The following is a 15,097-nucleotide window of genomic DNA, read 5'->3' on the forward strand; positions in this document are numbered from 1 at the left end:
TGTGCGGCCCCGGAAGCTCCGCCTTGAGGGTCCAGTCACCGGAAGTGCCGCTCCAGGCGTCGGAGTAAGCGTGCAGCGGGTCCTCGCGGTCCTTGGCGGTGAGAGGGTCCGTGCCAGGCGCGGCGCCCTTGTTGTCGTCGTCGTCAACGAAAAGTTGGGAGGAGAGCCTGTAAGACTGTCCTGGAGGTAGTAATGGAGCCAGGCTCGAATGCAGTCTGTAGCCTTCCTGAATGTCTAGAGAACCATGGGTGCTGAGAAGACCCTCCCCCAGCCTTAAGGGCGGAGATTAGTTGAGGTGCCCCCAAATCTGCAGAATCTGTTTGTTTGCTTAAAGCATTCCATAATCATTTATTTTTAGCAGCCTCGGTCCTATGTAACTTTGCATTCATGTATCATATTCCTGCAGTTTTTAGTGTGCGAGGAATGAATCTATGATCTTAGAAGTTGAAATAATTATGCGCCATCAGTCACCTGAGAGTTTGGGAGGCAGAGGCAGGAGGATAGGGAATTCAGAGCTAGCCTTAGCTGCCTAGCGAGTTTGAAGCCAGCCTAAGCTACATAAGAGTCTCCCCATCTTAACAGCAAAAATTAAGTGATACAAAAACAAGTATCAGGAGAAAAACAAGGCCTAGGGCTTTGTTCTGAACTTAAAATCTTTCAGCTAGAAGAATTCTTGTTATTTTGTGTAGAGCAGGTCAGAAAGAAGCTGATGTCTGGATTGGAGAGTGCATGGGACATTTAATTGGCCTGCTGTTAAAAAAAAAAAGTAAGTTTGCAGTCATGTTCAACATTGTTGCTTTTTTTCTCTAGCAGAGGGAAGAATTAAATATTATGAGTAGTTCTGGATTAAGAGACCTTGTGGATCCGAAAGAATAAGTCGTTGGGTTCTTGTTAAGGTAAGTGGCATATATTTGTTTCTACATGAATGTGAATTTTGGAGTAGGGATGGGACAAGAAAGAAGGTAAAATATACTTGGGAAAAGGAAAGGGGTCTTTCTGGTGGCTAACATAGTGGCCCTTTGATAACCCTTCAGAACACCTACTTTTCTAACAAGCATGTATATTCACACTTGGTTTGCAACGATTGTCCCTCTTTTGGTTTGCCATACAAAGAAGGCAGTGTGCTCAGTGCTCAGGCAGGCTCTAGGATGGATATTTAAACCTTGGCTCTGTTACTTAACTGTCTGTGAGTTCTTGGGTAATTAGGTAATTGCCATAGCAACAGGTTTTCTATCAGTAAGATTGTGGTAGTATCTGATTTTACAGTGTTCTTGGGAGGATTAAATGTCCATAATCCATGTAATCAATGAAAATTGAGGCAATCCCTGATCTGAGGCTGTACAGCAAGTATGGTTTTTAAGACAATACTTTTAAGTATTTACTGTTTGATTATCCCATATCTCCTTTAACCGAGAAGATTCTTGAACTCCGAAGTTCTGTTGCTCAACCTGTCTATTTGAACTTTTGTCTGCTCTTTGCTTATGAAATGCAGCCTGATGTTGCTCATGAAAAACCAGAAGTCCTCCCTTGCTAGGAGGGTAAAGGAAGCATTTTAGAGACAGTAACATGGAGTAAGGATTTGGAGGATGTGTTTGTGCTAGATGCACAGTGGAGACCCAAGGATGATGACACTCCTTTTTCAGTCTGAGACTTGTTTACTTTTTTTTAATTGTTTAACAGATGTATTCTAGCCGGACAGTGGTGGCGCAAGCCTGTAATCCCAGCACTTGGGAGGCAGAGGCAGGTGGATTTCTGAGTTCGAGGCCAGCCTGGTCTACAGAGTGAGTTCCAGGACAGCCAGGGCTACACAGAGAAACCCTGTCTCGACGCCCAGGCCTATGAGTTCTGGAGGAGTTAGCACTGGCAGGGCCATTCAGAGCTTTTTCTCAGCCCAGCCAGCTACATACTCCCTGCCAGCCCACCCTGACTCGACCGAAAAACCAAACCAAACAAAAAACCGAAAACAAACAAACAAAAAAACAAAACAAAAAAAAAAAAACATAAAAAAAAACCACCAACAACAAAACTCAGACAGCATGGTCCCAATACAGAACAAATTCCAGCGAGTGGTTAACTGGAGCTGGATGGGGCAGCAGTTTGGGAGACAGTACTCTGGGCCATTTCTGAAAGCAGTATAAGAGCCTGCAGCCTATCTGTAGCTGCTATGCCTAAAGAGCATAGACTTTCACAGCACCAACAGGCCCACAGATGGGGCCAAGGGCCCCTGGATAGAGCCGGTGGTTGCCTTTAATCCCAGCCCAGGCCAGTGGTCTACTCCAGGACAGCCAGGGTTTGTCTTGAAAAACCAAAACTAGCCAGTCAAGGTCTGGAGAGGCCTCAAACTATTGCAGCAGGATTTCATGGAACAGAGGAAGAATTCTTACTTAGCTCAGAGATATTCCTGACACCATCTTGGATTCTTACCTCTAAAATCATAATTAAAATTACTAATTGCCCTGGTTCTTATTAGAAAAAAAAAAAGTAAGAAGATAGTGCATATACATCTGTCTCATACACATAAAATATAAGTCATACTTTACTGTTTGGGCTAGAGAGATGGCTCAGCAGTTAAGAGTGCTTCCTGCTCTTCCAAGAGGACCTGAGTATAGTTTCAAGCATTCTTGTCAGGTGGCTCACCACTGCCTATAATTCAGTACAGGGGGACCCTCTTCTGGACTCCTCATGCACCTCATGTAACATAAAGAGACAGAGAGAGAAAGAAAAAATAGGTAGGCTAGTTTTATGTCTGTTTGATACAAGCTAGAGAGGGCTCCTCAGTTGGGCCAACTGAACTCCGTGCCTCTGACCATCCGCAAGAATGCAAGGGAGTGAGACTGGCTGCTTTATCAGCGCCTGGTGCTGACCAGCCCCTGCTAGTGATTTTAACCACAGCCCTCTTTAATTCTGACATCTTTTTTTTTTTTTTTTTTTGAACAAGTCCTGGAGGGTCTTGAACTCAGAAGGAGGATTTCTTGAACTCAGAAATCCTCCTGCCTCTGCCTCCCAAGTGCTGGGATTAAAGGCGTGCGCCACCACCGCCCAGCTGAGACAGAATTTCAACAAGTTGCCCTGACTGGCTTTAAACCTGTCTGGTGGCTCAGACAAGCCTTGAACTTTTTTTTTTTTTTTTTTAATTTGATATTTTATTTATTTATATTTCAGATGTTATCCCCTTTCCCCATTCCTCCCCTACCCCCATTAATCCCCTATCAAGCTTTGAACTTTTATGATCCTCTTTCTTTTTTCTCCCAAGTAGCTGGGATTAAAAGCCTTTGCCCCAAGGCCAGGAAAAGTACCAGTATCTTGATTTATGACTAAATTTATAAGAGCTAGAGAGATGACCCAGTAGTGTAGAGCACTTGTTGCTCTTGTAGAAGACTTGGGTTCTATTTCAAATACCTATATGGTGGCTTACGGTTCCAGGGGATTCTTCTCTGCCCTCTTTGACCAGGCATGCTCTGTTGCACATACATATATGCAAACGTAAAGGTGAACAAAACATTCACACACATAAAATAAAAAATATTTTTTAAAAGTACTTTGTTCTGTTCTTTAGATTGTTATTTTTCAAGTTTATGTTCATTATTTTCTTATTTCTCAGTATTTGATCTAAGAAGTTTATGTTTATTTAATTATTTAATTCTTTTAACTGTTTTTTTTCCAGTATTTATACACTTAATGGTTATCCTTTCTAGAGTTGAGTCATTGAGATTCCAAAAGAAAATTCGTTTGCTTTTTTTTTTTTTTTTTAAAGATGTTTTGAAGTTTTACTTTATGTATACGAGTGTTTTGCCTGCGGATGTGTTTGTGTGCCATGTGCATGTCTGGGGCCTCTGCACAAGGGTATTGGGTACTTTACTTTTGAACTAAAGTTCAGATAGGTGGTTGTGAGACAGCATGTGAGTGATAGAAATTGAACCTGATCCTGGGTCCTCTGGAAGAGCAGCAGATGCCTGTAATAGAGCTGAGCTATTTCTGCACCCTCTGCTGTTTTCAAGGAAAATGTTTATTCACTGCTAAGTTCATTATGTATAAATGATCCAGTGTAAAGGTTTTTTTTTTTTTTTTTTGTATTTGTGTTTTACAGAATGCTGTTTTTTTTTAATTTCTATTTTCTCAAGACCATAAAGTGAATGCTGCTTTTCATCTGTCTACATTATTGGTAAGCTACATTTTCTTCAGTCTTATAAAATTGACCTTCTTCTTTTCAGACTGCACCTCACCAGAGTATGCGGGAAAATAGATTTTTTTTTTTTAATTCTATTTTAAATTATTATATTATTGGTGTTGCATGAAGGTTTGCCCATCATGTAGGCCCAGTGCCCATGGAAGCCAGAAGAGAGTGTTGATGCCCTGGAACTGAGGTACAAAAGGTTGTGAGCTGTCACATGGGTGTTGGGAATTAAACTTGGGACTCAGGAAGAGCTGCCAGTGTTAACTGCTGAGCCATCTCTAGCCCAAGGAAACAGAATTCCTTTGAAAATTTATTTATGACAGAAAGTGCTTCTTAAACACTGTCTATATACTGAGAACTAATCCACTGGGGAAAGAACACTAAAAGCATCTTTCCTATATTTAACTGTATACAATAAGCTAATACAATAGCTTATAAGCTAAGTGAATATTATAGAGTGTATTAGAGTGTGATAAGTGCTCTGGGAAACGATAAGACAGGAAAAGTGATATATAGCTTTGTCATTGGAGATTCGCAATATTAAATAGAGTGGCCAGAAACAGTTTGATTAAAAAGTGGTAACTGAGCTGGCGGTGGTGGCTCACGCCTTTAATCCCAGCACTTGGGAGGCAGAGGCAGGTGGATTTCTGAGTTCGAGGCCAGCCTGGTCTACAGACTGAGTGCCAGGACAGCCAGGGCTACACGGAGAAACCCTGTCTTGAAAAACCAAAAAAAAAAAAAAAAAAAGTGGTAACTGAAAATATAGGTATTGGGTATTAAGAGAGAGCCATTGCCATACTGGGAGTAAGTACGCCAAAGTCGGAAGAAGTAAAGGTCACATATCCCAAGTAGAGAATGTGTAGAAGAGAAACAACTTGGGAAGCCATTGTGGCTGGATCAGACCCTGTAAGAAGACTGAGGAAGAAGTCAGGCGGTGGTGGCAGAGAGTGGCAGGGCAGCTCCAGTTGGAACTCTTGGGCTATTGTAAAGATTTGAGTGGAAGAAAAAATATTGAAAGAACAGAATTATGTAATCTAGCTTTCTGTTTTAACAGGATTAGACTGGCTGCCGAGTAGAGAGGGTAGCAATACACAGATGGCTTGTTAGAACTGCTATAAAAGACATACTATCTTCTGAGTGTTTCAAACAACCAGATTTTGCTTTTTTTTTTCACACTCTGAAGACTAGAAATCCAGTATCAGTTTGTCTGGACGTCGCCTTGCTTTACACCAGCTGCTTTCTCACTGTCCTCAAGAGTCTCTGTCAGGATGTGTTTGCTCCTTTGCCAGCTCAGGGTATCCTAACTCTCGTTAGAGGAACTTTACTCCAGTCGAATCAGAGCCATTCATATGGCCTCAATTAGTCATTCTTTAAAAGATCATATGGCTAAATATATCACATTTTGAGATGGTGGGGATTAAGAATGGCGTGCAGTTAGGCCTATAACAGGAGAATCCCCTAAGAAATAATTATAATAATCCACAGAAGTAAAAGTGGTTTGAACCAGATTGGTAGCAGCAGAAATTGATGAAAATGGTTAGATATGAATTTATGAATTTTTAAATGAAGTCAACAAATTCTTGACACCTTGATTGTGAGGTAGAAAACAAAAAAATGCAGGATGATCTTTCAAATTTTTGGATTAATTGAGAGCTTTCTGTCACTGTAAAGAAGGCCTTTGCTTGCTTGCTTTGTAAGGCAAGATTAGATTCTAGACAGGTTCTAGGCTCTCGTTTCTCTAAACTCAGCCTCATAAAAGAAAGTGGGAATAATATTCTCTGATGCTTTAGGATTAGAGGATTGATTGTGACAGGGACAAAGCATGCTCTTTGCTTAAGATGTTGTTAATGATTTTTCTGATAACTTTTCTAAAAGACCTTTGGTAAATAGACAAGCAAATGAGTGTATGATGTGGATTCCTCCCACCAGGCAGTCTGTTAGCATCTGACACCCACCAAGCATGAATAGACAAAGTGAACTTTGATTCACCATCTTGGTTAGAAAAACATAGAAAAGTATCTGCTTATGTGATGAGGTATTTTATTGTCTAACAAGGATTCACTTGATCGGTGTATTTGCACTTCTAGGATACTATCAGATGAACAGAGAAAAAGGGCTTAGAGTATGAGGAGTTTCTCTGTGATGCCAGGAGATATCTGAATGATGGCAGCTACCATGCAGAATGTTGAAAATCTGGACACAATCACTGTTTAGCACAACTATGTCTGTGCTATTTAGTTCACATTTCTCAGGGACTGTTTGCCCCTCCTTATACTTGCTAGCCTTCTAGCTCATCCGTGTCTCACTCTGTCCATCTGCAGCACAAAAGTATATTTCCTGCACATGTTTGCCTTGTATTCAGCTCTCATATCCTTCGAAGCTAAATTTTAAAGCTTTTCCAAATGAGTTTTGGCATTTGTTTATAGGTATTTTTTTTTCTATTGATTAAATTTATCACTCACTGCAATAAGCAAGAGCAATGTCTTTGCTTTTCTTAAGGAAATAATAAAAATTGCTGAATAAAAATTAGAAAACTGGAGTTAGTAAATTGATGAAATAAGAAGTCACTTATTATTTCATTAGCAGAAGTAAACATGATCTGGTATGCTTCCAAGATCCTTTTGGGGTGTTTTCTCCAAGTTCTGCTCCATTTTATTTTTTAGTGTGCTGTATTTGTGAGCTTTTTCCATTTGCTAACATGCCATTTTTTTGTGAGTTTTGATATCTTTTCATTTACAGTTTTATATGTAGGCTCTAGGCCAATATCTGTTTCTTGAATATTTAGCCTTTATGATAAATTGTGAACACACTTCCTAGAAAAAATAGACTCAAAGTGAACAACAAATGATTTATAGGTTATACAGGAGTCTGTAGATGCCAAATAAGATCTGTTGTAAATTTGAGAACTTGACATGTACCAGGTATTGTTCTAGGTGTTAAATAGCACTGAACAAATTGAATAATAGTAATGGAAACGTGTGTGGGGATTCTTGTTTATTAGGCTCATATTCAGAAGAGAAAAAAATCAAATAGGAAGATGGAAAGGGTGTTATATGAGTTGGGATGATGATTAAGGTGGTCAGAAAAGGCCCCAATGAGAATGTGTAACAGTTGAGCAAAGATTTACATGAGGTAAGAGAGAAGCTTTGAAGACAGTCTAGAGAAGTCTTTAGGCAAGGGAGGGAGGGAGAGACAAAGGACATGAAGATCCTGAAATGGAAATAGTTCTGCTTGCTTGAACCATGGCAAAGACTATGGTGATCAGAGTAGGGGAACAGTAATGACTGAAGCTGGGAGCTAGGGGTCAGGTGTCCTTGATGTTTGTAGGTTTCTAAAGGAATCTGAGTACAAGTTAAGGGTAAATGTCTTAGTTGGAATATGTATGTTCCAGAAACTCTAGAAGACAAAAACCAGAGACAGTTAACAGATGGGTTTTCTTTTGGTGAGTTCTACTATAAAGGAGAACAAAATGGGAAGAGTAGTTTGAGGCTGAGATGGTTGAGAGAACTTGCTTGTTGGTTTTGCTTTTTGGTTTAGTTTAGTTTAGTTTAGTTTAGTTTAGTTTGTTTGTTTTAAGAAGAGAGAGGATAGCCTCTTTACTAACTGGAATGGTTCTGTAGAAAGAAATAAATCCATGATGCAGAGAGTGATGGCAGAATGGCTGTCAGGATGCAGTTGTGAAGAAAACAGAGAGCCCCAACACAGATGAAAGTTTGTGGATTGAGCAGCAGCAGCAGCTTGGCATCCTTGGTGAGAGTAGGAAGCAAGCTGTGCTTCAGCACACCTGCAGGCAGTTTGTTAGGTGCTGGCAGGGAAACAGAGAGGGGTGCTGTTTGGCTTTACACTGATGGGTGTGCTTCAGTCTCATCTGTTGTTCACTTTGATTCTCGTAAAATAAAGAGAAAAGTTATATTTACATCACTAAATAAGTCAGTGATGCTTTATGGAAAAGGTTACACAGGACTTAGGCCTGGGAGGACACTCATCTTCAGTTTGTTCACTTCCTAAACAAGTGTACTACTTATCAGACATGTCCTGATTTCCCAGCTAAAGGAATTGAAAAGAGCAGCCCAGGGTAGCCTTTTGTTTATTTACTTATGTGTGCAAATGTATACACTTGGAGGTCAGAAGGAAACCTGTGGGAATCAGTTTTCTTCTTTCCTCATGTAATCCCAGGGGATCAAGGTCAGGCCAAAGGGCTTGCTGCTTCTCACTGAGCCATCACGCTGGCCCAGAGCCCTGGTTTTCAAATTGCCAGTTCATAAAAGAATTGAGTTTCTGTTGGTAGTTTATCATGTTTAATGTTTGTCATGTTTGTAATAGCAGCATACCTCAATCCTAAATTTTAAAATACGAAGTGCTCCTAAATTTGAAATATTTTAAGTGCCAAACTGATGCTATGAAAGTTTCAAATAACAAACTTTGTTTTATTCACAAAATTATTTAAAATATGTGGGGGCTGGTTAAGATGGTTCAGTGTGTAAAAATGCTTGCCATGGAATTTGACCCTTAGGGTGCCCATAAAGGTGGAAGAAAAGAACAAACTCCTCAGAGTTGTTCTCTGACTCCAGTCATGCGCTGTGGCACAGGCACAATAACAAGAATTTGTTTTTAATTTAAAAATACTTTATGGGGGGGCTGGAGAGATGGCTCAGGGGTTAAACACACTGTCTACTCTTCCAGAGAACCCAGGTTCAATTCCCAGCACCCACATAGTTTACAAAAACCCAGACAGTTTACAATTGTCTGTAACTTCAGTTCTAGGGCATCTGACACCCTCACACAGACATATGCAGGCAAACGCCCCAATTCACATAAAAAATTAAAAAAAAAAAAAAAAAAAAAACCCTGTGAATTTGTGTTCAGGTCCTGTGTGTAAGGTGAGTATGTAACGTAAATGAGTGTTTTGTTGAGACATGCATTCCATCCCCAGAGCAACTCTTTATGTATATGTAGGTATTTTAAAATCTTAGATCCAAAAAATTCTGTTCCCAGGTACTCTGGATAAGGGTTCTATGTAAAATTTGTAGTTTATTCTTCCTCTCTCTTTTCTAGTTCTCTCCCTCCCTTCTTTGCATTTATTCTGTGCATGTAGGGGTAGGTAGGTGCTACATGACACCAGTGTGGATATTGGAGGACATTCATTTCTCAACTTGTGTCATGTAGACAGGTTGTGGGAATAGGACTCCTGTCATCAGGTTTAGTAGCCATTTCACTAGCCCCAGTTTCTCTCAGTTTTACCACAGTAATTTTGGCATCAAGACTTTTTAGTGATAGAAAAATATAAATAATATTTCTACTTTGTCTCATAGGTTTGGAGGTACCAAGTAAGAAACTAATATATATGATGCTGGAAATTTTTAAACACAAACTGCTAATGAATGAAAGGCTTAAAACAGATATATTTTTGAAGTTACCAGAAAAATGACTGTGAAAACAGGGATCAAGAAGACTGATGGAAAACCACTTAGGAGGGAACCATAGAAGATGTACACTTCAGAAGAGAAATGTAACCAGAGAACTCAAAAAAGGAAAATATACCATGTATGCCCTCAGAAGGGGAAAAAGATTTATATTCATGTGCATGAAATTACTCAAATAGATAATCAAATATATCAGTGCCTTGAACGTGAACAAAACTTCTGTGAAAACTTAGCACGAATGTGTGAGAGAACATACACTGGGGAGAAACCTTATAGATGTGATATGTGTGAGAAAACCTTCATCCAAAGTTCAGATCTTTTTTCCCACCAGAGGATCCATAATTATGAGAAACCTTATAAGTGTAGCAAATGTGAGAAGAGCTTTTGGCACCACTTAGCCCTTTCAGGACACCAGAGAACACATGCAGGTAAAAAGTTTTATACCTGTGATATCTGTGGCAAGAATTTTGGTCAGAGCTCTGATCTGCTTGTCCACCAGCGAAGCCATACAGGTGAAAAACCTTATCTGTGTAATGAGTGTGATAAATGCTTCAGTCGAAGTACAAATCTCATAAGGCACCGAAGAACTCACACAGGTGAGAAACCATTTAAGTGTCTGGAATGTGAAAAAGCTTTTAGTGGGAAATCAGATCTTATTAGCCACCAAAGGACTCATACCGGTGAAAGGCCCTACAAATGCAATAAGTGTGAGAAAAGTTACCGACACCGGTCTGCCTTCATTGTGCATAAAAGAGTTCATACTGGGGAGAAGCCGTATAAGTGTGGTGCCTGTGAGAAGTGCTTTGGCCAGAAATCAGACCTTATTGTACACCAGAGAGTCCATACAGGTGAGAAACCATATAAATGCTTGGAGTGTATGAGAAGTTTTACTCGGAGTGCCAACCTAATTAGGCACCAGGCAACTCACACTCATACTTTCAAATGCCTTGAATATGAGAAAGGTTTCAACTGTAGCTCAGACTTTATTGTACATCAGAGAATTCATATGGAAGAAAAACCACATCAATGGTCTATGTGTGAGAGTGACTTTCTCCTAGGTATGGACTTCGTTGCCCAGCAGAAAATGAGGACTCAAACAGAGGAGCTCCATTATAAATATAGTGTATGTGATAAAAGCTTTCATCATAGCTCAGCCCTTCTTCAGCATCAGACAGTGCATACTGATGATGAATACATCTGTGATATGAGTGAAAAAGGACTTGATCTCAGCTCTCACACATCAGAAACCTCACGGATGTCTTGACAAGAAGTCACATAACCTTAAAAATATATTTACATATCAGAATTCAATAAAAGAAAAACTCCTAGGTAAATTCAAGATTTCTCTTAGATCTCAGACTTCATTGGAGTCCAGAGAAAGAGTCTATAGTCTTGGGACTGTAAGGAAAGCTTTAATGCAGAGAGTGGCCCTGTCAGGTCACCTTTATTAGCCACACTTGTGCAGAACTCCACAAATCCTCTGGGTTTTGGAAAACCTTCCTCAAGATTCATACAGGTAGGAAGCCTTACAATGCAGTATGAGAGCTCTCCAGCAGTGTTAAGTCCTAATTTTTACAAGACAATTCACACCAGAGAACGACCATATAAATGTTTTGTATTGGCAGTATTTCAGACAGTATGTACACCTTAGTGGATATCAGAAAATTCACCTGGGGAGAAGCCCCAGACGTTACAAGAGAAAGCTTCTAACAGAACTCTGACTTTCTTAACCCCTCAGAGAAGTGATACTGGGGTAAATGGATATTTTAATGTGGCAAAAACATGTTGGAGAGTCATACTTGGGTTTTCATCCTCCTAGACAAAAATCAGAGGAACAATAAGTATCTGAATGAAGAATTTTTAGCTCTTGGGACACATCAGGGAACTCATATTAGTGAAAACCCATAAATGCATTGTGTCTGAGGAGCTAGAAAGAAGCTCTTACCAAGTTGGGCCCCAGAAAACGAGTTCTGCCGAGGAGTTGTTCCAGTAAGAGATCTAATTGTGTGAGAATCTGTATATATGCTGTGTATGCAAAGAGCTGTTTTCATAGTTGAAACACATTGTGAAAAAAAAAAATGAAAAAACTAGAGTTGTATGGAAATAATGTCTTAGCAACCCAAAAGCTTTTCTGGAGGAGCTGGGGCAGGTCAGCGTGGATCTGGAGGGTAACTCAGGTAAAGATGCTTCTCTTTTGTCTCAACCACTTAATGATTTAGTTTCTCTTTAAAATTTTCATAAATCCAATAAAGGAAAGAAGTGTAATCTTTTGTATAAGTAGGGCGTGGCTTATTGTTGGAAGAAAGCAGTGCTTTGATTTTTGCTTCCTGTTTGGTTTTCTTGTTTGTTTCTTAAAATCTCTTTGGCTAGAATGGGAATGGTGTGTTGCTAAAAAGCTATGGAGTACTTAGTTTGGGTTAAAATTCTTAGTTTCCCTTTGGTATGATCAACCTCAACAAAAAGAATATTCAGTTCTTTGCTTAGTGTTGACATCTGCCCTCAGAATTGTCCTAAGATGTCCAAAATTGACCCTAAAATTTCTTTTTGAGTTATCACTGGGGTTGTTGAAATTTCATATTTATAGATTCACTTACTTTCAAGTTGAAATAACAAATTTTAGGATACTGGTTATGATGATATTATAGTATTCAGGTTTTTGTGACTAGCTTCATCTCTTTTAGTGATAGATACTGTAACAGGTAGCTTAGAGCAGAAGGAATAGGGGGCAGGTTGTAAGCCAGAGAAAGTAGAGGAGAGATGCAATGAAGCATTTTAATAGAGAAACAGGACACTAATTTTGAGGGTCCTGACTCCAAAGCTAATTTTCTTCTTCAGTCTATTATCCTGATACTTTCAGCAAATTAAGCTTCATAATGACATTTTTTTCATTTCAGTTCTATCAAGGCAAGAAAAATACAGTTTAATCCCAGGGAAAGGATTGCAGTCAACACAATATAAGGTATATTCTTGGTTTGGAATGCAGGATTCTAAATGTTAGAAAAGCAGTCAGCAGATTGACCTGAAGTTTAAGGATAAATATGTGTTTCCAGTCCAGTAGGGTAACTGATTGTCTTTCAAATTCTTTGGATAGCTCATGACCCAAGCATCTGTCTAATGGTCACTCCTTTGCTTTCTTTGACTTAAAAAACTTAATATAAATATATCAAGTTCCTGCATATTTGAGACTGTATAGAATTATTTTATTGCTAATTACAGTCCTGGTTTTATTGTAATCTGTTTAGTGAATCCCTGAATTCCAGGAGGTATTAGTGTTTGGAGTCCCGAAATTGGTTTGGTGCTACCTTACATGTGACTGTAAGCTCTCAACCTGATAATTGTTTGATAATCATAATCTTAAGGCCAGTGAATTTAGCTCAGTAAAGAATCTGGTTCAAGTATTTTTTCCTTTTAGAAAACTGATTGTGTCAATTGTTTTGTTCATTTTTGTTTAGTTGGTTTGGTTTGGTTTTCTGAGACTGTTTTTCTCTGTGTAGCCATGGCTGTCCTGAAACTAGCTATGTAGACTAGCCTGGCCTCAAACATACAGAGATTCTCCTGCCTCTGACTCCCTAGTGCTGGGATTAAAGGCATACACTACCACCACCTGTCTCTGTGTCAGATTTTTTGATCTAACATGTTCCAGTAATTTTATAAATAATTTTAGTACTATGAAAAATTATCCATTGTGATAAATACATGAGGTGTATATTTTTCTCTGTGGGGAAAATCATGCCTATCACTAGTAAAAGTTTGAAAATTGTGATACTTAACATAATACTGGTTGTGTGACAATGGCAGTTTAAAAAAAAAAAAAAAAAAAAAGAAAGGTCATTATAATAGACCGTAAGGAAAGAGACAAAGCTTAAAACAATAGTAGGCTTCCTTCAGGCTGCCTCACTGGTAATTGTCTATAGTCTGAAATTAAATTAACAGTGGGCTATTCATCAAACAGAATTTTGAGGATGTAAAACAGGCCTGAGGCTTTTTAACTGCTAAGAATGTGTTGATACTACATAACATAACCTGAGGTTGGAGAGGACCACATGGGAGCCTGTAACCAAAGCTGGAAGGTAACTTCTGGGATGGATGGAGGTTCCCTTGAAGCAGTGCCAAGGCAAATCTACCTCAGGTAAGTAGTCAGAGTAACTTTTTCAAGATTTCAGACCAAATGAGATAAATTATGTTCCATCAATGTACTCCTCTATGCTTATTGTTTTTGTTTGCCTTTAATTCTTAAATAAAGATTTGTTCTGAAATATTCCATTTTTGTCTCCACTATACTATGAGAAATTAACATATCTTCTACCTTTACCTTGGAGTACTTGATGATGCAATGTGTAGGTGGTAGCCACAACCATTGACAAGGGCAAAAGACAGCACATTCTTTGCCAAAATATTACAAGAAATATCTCTAACCCAATTGCTAATTGTTTTCATCTCTGAAACCTCTTGACATAGCTCTCAGTACGACTGTCTTCCAACCTGTTAAGTATGATGGCTCATTAGGCTCTGCTTATAGAATTCAACTACTTCTCAAGTCCAAAATTCCCAAGTCTGCTACATTCCTCAAAAAACAACCCCTTTTGGTTGGGTTTGTCACAGCAGTGGCCCTGGTACCAAGTTCTGACTGACTGAATTTTAGATTGCTATGATAGCACACTATGGCCAAGGCAACTTACTAAAGAGTTTAATTTGGCTTATAGTTTCAGAGGCATGGAGTCCATGATAGAGACAAGGAACAGCAGAGTTTTTTGAAACCTCAAAGCCCATTCACTCCATGTGAAACAAGAGACACTAGACTGCATTTACCCTGTGACCAGTCAGATGATGGGCTCTTGGAAAGTGCTGATACACTGCTTAGGGTGGGAAAATGCAGCCTAAGATAGGGGAGGTCAAAATTAAGGTTCCTTGATTCCCAGATGGATGTCCAGTTTCCACTGGAAACAGAGTAGTCAGGAAAAGAGGGTCAGGGGTCCTTAGGCCTGCAATGAAAAGCCCGGGGCCAGTTCTTGATGAAAGAGACAGTCCTTGGTTTCAAACTATTGATTGTTCATTGTGGAAAATGGGTGCATGCCATCTCAGGGTGGACCAGAGATTAAATATCCTTTGCAGGGAGGACTATGCAAAGTGAAGCATATTGGCTAAACCCTTGGGGTCTCTAGGTACTTCATTAGAGTGGAGAACTGTGTTCTGATATACAAGATATATATACCAAAGGTCATGTTCCTAAGTAGGGAGTGTGGACACATGACAAGGGCCATAGTTGGAAGCAGTTGAAGCTCCAGGGTGAGGTTCTGGGGCGTCCAACCCACTCAACCTTACCAAGTTTACTTACGTTCTACTGCCCCACAGTACATTACTTGGAAAGTAGATATACATGGGAAGATTAGGAGTTTGTCATCCTGGTCTACATGAGAGCCTTAATCAGCATAAAAGAGGGATTGTTGGTAGTGACTGGTAACATCAAATTGAAGATTGAAATCTAACAGGAAGTCAAGAC

The 15,097-nt window shown here is 39.4% G+C and overlaps 1 protein-coding gene across 1 annotated transcript; it reads left to right on the forward strand.

The window, feature by feature from the left end:
- The first annotated feature begins 40 nt into the window (after positions 1-40).
- LOC117714196 (zinc finger protein 322-like) lies at positions 41-13,860 on the forward strand. The gene is made up of 4 exons (XM_034510878.2): positions 41-186; positions 811-896; positions 4,088-4,162; positions 9,487-13,860. The coding sequence occupies exon 4, from the start codon at positions 9,662-9,664 to the stop codon at positions 10,859-10,861; it is 1,200 nt and encodes a 399-aa protein (XP_034366769.1). The 5' UTR covers positions 41-186; positions 811-896; positions 4,088-4,162; positions 9,487-9,661; the 3' UTR covers positions 10,862-13,860.
- The last annotated feature ends 1,237 nt before the right edge of the window (positions 13,861-15,097 follow it).

The sequence above is a fragment of the Arvicanthis niloticus genome, chromosome 8 (assembly GCF_011762505.2).
Source record: "Arvicanthis niloticus isolate mArvNil1 chromosome 8, mArvNil1.pat.X, whole genome shotgun sequence".
NCBI lineage: Eukaryota > Metazoa > Chordata > Mammalia > Rodentia > Muridae > Arvicanthis > Arvicanthis niloticus.